Source organism: Chionomys nivalis, chromosome 12 (assembly GCF_950005125.1).
Source record: "Chionomys nivalis chromosome 12, mChiNiv1.1, whole genome shotgun sequence".
Classification (NCBI taxonomy): Eukaryota; Metazoa; Chordata; class Mammalia; order Rodentia; family Cricetidae; genus Chionomys; species Chionomys nivalis.
In genome coordinates, this window is record NC_080097.1 from 73204933 (window position 1) to 73209512 (window position 4580).

General features: G+C 35.0%; 1 protein-coding gene across 1 annotated transcript; it reads right to left on the reverse strand.

Annotated features, from left to right (window-relative positions):
• Nucleotides 1-3097: 3097 nt before the first annotated feature.
• Nucleotides 3098-4072, reverse strand: LOC130885128 (olfactory receptor 4K5). Its single transcript, XM_057786545.1, has one exon. It carries the CDS (start codon nt 4067-4069, stop codon nt 3098-3100), a length of 972 nt encoding a protein of 323 aa, XP_057642528.1. The 5' UTR covers nt 4070-4072.
• Nucleotides 4073-4580: the final 508 nt, after the last annotated feature.

Genomic DNA, 4580 nt, shown 5'->3' on the forward strand with positions numbered 1-4580 from the left:
TTAACCACATCCTCCTATACACCCTACCAGATCTACCCACATAGATATACATCTGCCCATCCCTTCTGTTCACCTGATTTAATGCCATGCAAACCATTTCTATGTTGTCATGGCAGTATCCAACAGACTGTTGAAGGAAGGTCATACGTGGCCAGACTGAGCCAGCATGCTAGAATAAGGGTGAGGCTGGACCATAAGAAGAGAGGAGATTCAGGCACAGTCACTGGAGTAGAAGCTGAAGAAGGATGCTCAGGAGCTGGATTGGTAGAGAGGTTGGATGTGGCATCTGAAGGACTTCTAAAATATTTTATTTCTGTAGTTCTTTGAATTTTTATACATTTTGATCTTATCATTTTCTCCACCCTGCTCCTTCCAAATCTAACTCTCTCTTCCCTATTTACCCAGTTTTATTTCCTCTCTAAAACATACAAGGAGAAAGAAAAAGAGTGGATCCTGATAAATGGGAGGTAAGAAGGAAATGGGAGGACTGAGGGGAGGGAAAACTGTAATCAGAAATACATCATATGAGAAGTTAGCCTAAATTCAATAAGAAGGAAAAAGTATAAAAATTATTGCAATATTTAGAAATCCTCTATTTTAATAAAGTGGATTCTCCTCAAAAAAAAGAGAGAAATTTAATGCAGCAATGAATCAACCTTTTTTTTTTTTTTAATACTTTAGAAGTGTAGGTATGGAAAGAAGTTTTGATTTTTTTCTGGACTTTTCTGAACCTTCTGTGAGGGTGAACTAATTACCTTTTTTGTTTTTGTTGTTTTTTCAAGACAAGGTTTCTTTGTAGCTTTGGTGCCTGTCCTGGAACTAGCTCTTGTAGACCAGGCTGGCCTTGAACTCACAGAGATCTGCCTGCCTCTGCCTCCCGAGTGCTGGGATTAAAGGTATGCACCACCACCGCCCGGCTAATTACCTTATTATTAAATAGAAAATACAGGGATACTGTCCATGTCATTCGATTTCTGAAACCATTAATACTTGTTAATAAAGATTTCATGTGCTTTGGAAATGGAAAACATCATTATATATAGTTAGTGCTGCCCATATTCTCTGAATTGTGTGGCTTTCAACTGGAGTGTGGTCCACCCACCAGGGTTGCACCCTTGAAGATAACTGACTCTCTCTCACACACCAGTTATCAATTTTAGTACCTCTATGTCTACAAGATTTCTTAAAACAATTTTCAAAATATAAATTACATATGATAATAAAAAGAGGTAAACTATTTACTATTTTAGTAAACATACACAATGTAAAAATGCATATTTGATTAATCATGGAAATAGCTATGATGACGTGGAACAGAGACATTTCAAGCATTAGCTTTATGAAATGACTGAACATACCTCATAAATGTTAGATTTTCTTATATTTTAAATTATGATAAACTGATAAACCTTTTTTGTGTATAAATAAAGTACCAACTTTTTGCTTAACCAGCCCTTAATTTTGTTCATTATACATACCATATTTTATGAGATGCTTTTAAATGTTACCAGTTTTTCAATGCCTTTTCCAAAATTCTTTAAGGTGTCTCTCTCAGACTCTAGTAAAAAGAGAGAACCTGCAATTGTTAATCAAACAATGACTAATATGAATTACTAATAATAGAGAATATATTAACTGTTAAAATACACAAAAGAGAAACATAGAGACTATCTAAGCCTGCAGGAGTGACCCAAGGAAGGAACTATCTTGGTTTGGACAGAACTACGTCTTATCCATGGGTGAGTTTTAGAACTCTAGAGGAAGAGTATGAATCTGGATATATAAGGGAAGAAATTTTCTGGGTTGACCTTGGCTGGGACTAGTCCAAAAAACCTTAAATATTTTCCTAAAATATTCTATCAAGAGCTGGGAAGACAAAATATTTTTCAATTGCATGAAATCTGTTTTAATTTTTATAGGCATTTTTAGAAGAATTTACTTGATATAAAGATAATGTTCAATTTTTCATGCAACATTATAGCCATATATGTATACAAATTGATTTCTGAAAACAAAAAATAAATTGCAAATACAACTTGTCTATTTGTGAGTAATACAAGAACATGAGAAAACAACTCGTAGGAATGTAGGAAACTTAGAGTTTCCTAACACAAACTTTTCTGTCTTTTGCAGTAGGAACTACAGAAGTTTTAACTCCTTTCATTAGCACTTACTGATCTTGAAAAATAATAACTGGAGTTTTAAGGCCAACAAAAATCAAACAACAAAGTAAAATTACTGTCAGTTTTATTCTGTGCACAAAGCAAAGACTTAAAGTAGCCTATTTGTCATTTATGAATTAAAGGATTTGAAAAATAAAATCTAAAAACAACTCTGATCAACATTATTAAATCCTATGATTACTTCTGAAGCACTGGAAAAAATTTCCTATGTGGTCCCAACAAGCAAATGGGTACATGTTTAATATTACTTTTTACTTTTTAAAAAATTTCCCCTAAGAAATTTGCATTTGGTTCAAATGTAGAATTGTAAAGTTGTTCTACTACTTATAATTTAAAATGCAAACAAAATACACTAACTGATTAGAGATATCCCATTACAAGAAAAATATGAAATATAAGTTTTTGATTATGTAATATTGCATATGTGAAGGTATGATTACAGGAAGATGATTTGGTTTAGGTTTAATTGATACTCTGGGAGCATTTTCCTAATCTAAGAATGTTATTTAAGTTAATGTACTTATCATCAATAGACTGGCTAGCCATTGAAGGTTAGAAAACTAAGTCTTAAGGTCTTAAATATGTTGTGTGCACAAAGACTTTGTAGACACCTCTTTAAGAAAACTAATAATAAATTTCTAAATTTAGCCCCAACAAAGAATTGGGTCCCTATCTATTTTTGCATCATATTCACATTTACCTATTACTAAAACAATCACTTTATACATACCACTTAATCAAATAGTCAGTGCCTTTTCTTTTGGGGGACACTTAACTATTGCTTAGAAAATAACTAGGAAAACACTTGTTAATATCCATTAATCTTTCCTATATTATTGTTATTATTTACTACACTGTTTAGATATGAAAATATTTGTAGGTAGACACTGGATTTGAATAATTTGAGTTTTACCTCAATGAAAGAAAATCCTTGCTACTAATGGCATGTCAGAAATTTTGGGTGGTCTAAAATAACGAGCTGCAATTTTCCCCATGACAGCCTTCATATCTCTATTCCTTAGTGTGTAAATAATGGGATTTAGGATGGGAGTGAAAACTGTATAAAATATAGCAAGAATTTTATCCACAGGATAGGTAGTAAAGGGCCACACATAGATGAAGATGCAAGGCCCAAAGAACAGTACTACTACCATGATGTGAGCAGCCAGTGTAGAAAATGCCTTGGCCATGGCAGCAGAAGATTTGAGCCAAACTGTGACGAAAATTATGGCATAAGAACTCACCAACAGAGAGAAAGTGCTTAAGGAAAGAATCCCACTGTTTACCACAATTAGTATTTCAGTGATGTATGAGTCAATGCAAGCAAGTTTGACTACTCTAGGAAGGTCACAAAAAAAGCTGTCTACTTCATTGGGTCCACAGAATGCCAGGTTAACAGTAAATGACAACTGACTCAGTGTATGCACTAAGCCCACAGCCCAAGAAATCATTACCAAGGCAGTACATACACTTCTGTTCATGATGATCATATAATGTAGAGGCTTACATATGGCCACATATCTGTCATAGGCCATGGAGACCAGCAGTACCATCTCCCCTCCTGTAAAGAGATGAATGAAAAAAATTTGGGCTATGCAGCCACTGAAGGATATAGTCTTGTGTTCACTCAGAAAGTCTGCAATCATTTTAGGTGTGGCAAAAGAAGCCTGACAAATGTCAAAAAAGGAGAGGTTTCCCAGGAGGAAATACATGGGGGAGTGCAGACTGCTGTCAGAAGTCACAGCTATGATGATGAGGAGGTTTCCTAAGACAATGGCAATGTACAATGCAGAGAAGAAAACAAAGAAGAAAAGCTGAAGCTCCCGAGAACCAGAGAGCCCAAGCAGCACAAACTCAGACACCACTGAATCGTTGATCTTATCCATGAATTCAGGCTCCAGACTTTCACTGAAACCACCTTAAAGGGGAGGGAACGAAGAGATTAGAACAATGAGATAGCATTTTAATGTCAAAGGCTCTGAGACATCTAGAATAAATCATATTTACCGAATAACAAATATAAACACCAGGTATTTACATAACCATGCCAATAAATATAAACAGGAGAAGGAGCTTATGAGAGTGTGCAAACAATGTCTAATGATTTGATCAAGAATGGGGATGTAAGCACAAAGTCCTTCAGCTAGTACAAGCATTATCAGCAATTAACAGCTATGGAGAGAGGGTGAAGTCAGGTTTTCTTTGACCCTGTAGCCTCCAATAAGTGGGCCATGCTCCAGTGGAAATAAACATATTGAAAAATGGATGAAAAACGGTTTAATTGGTTAGGGAAAGAAGGACAAAAAGTAGGGGTGGGTATGGAAGGGGTGGATCTGGAAGGACTTGGGGAGGGAATGAATATGATCAAAATATACTGCACAAAATTTTTAATGAACT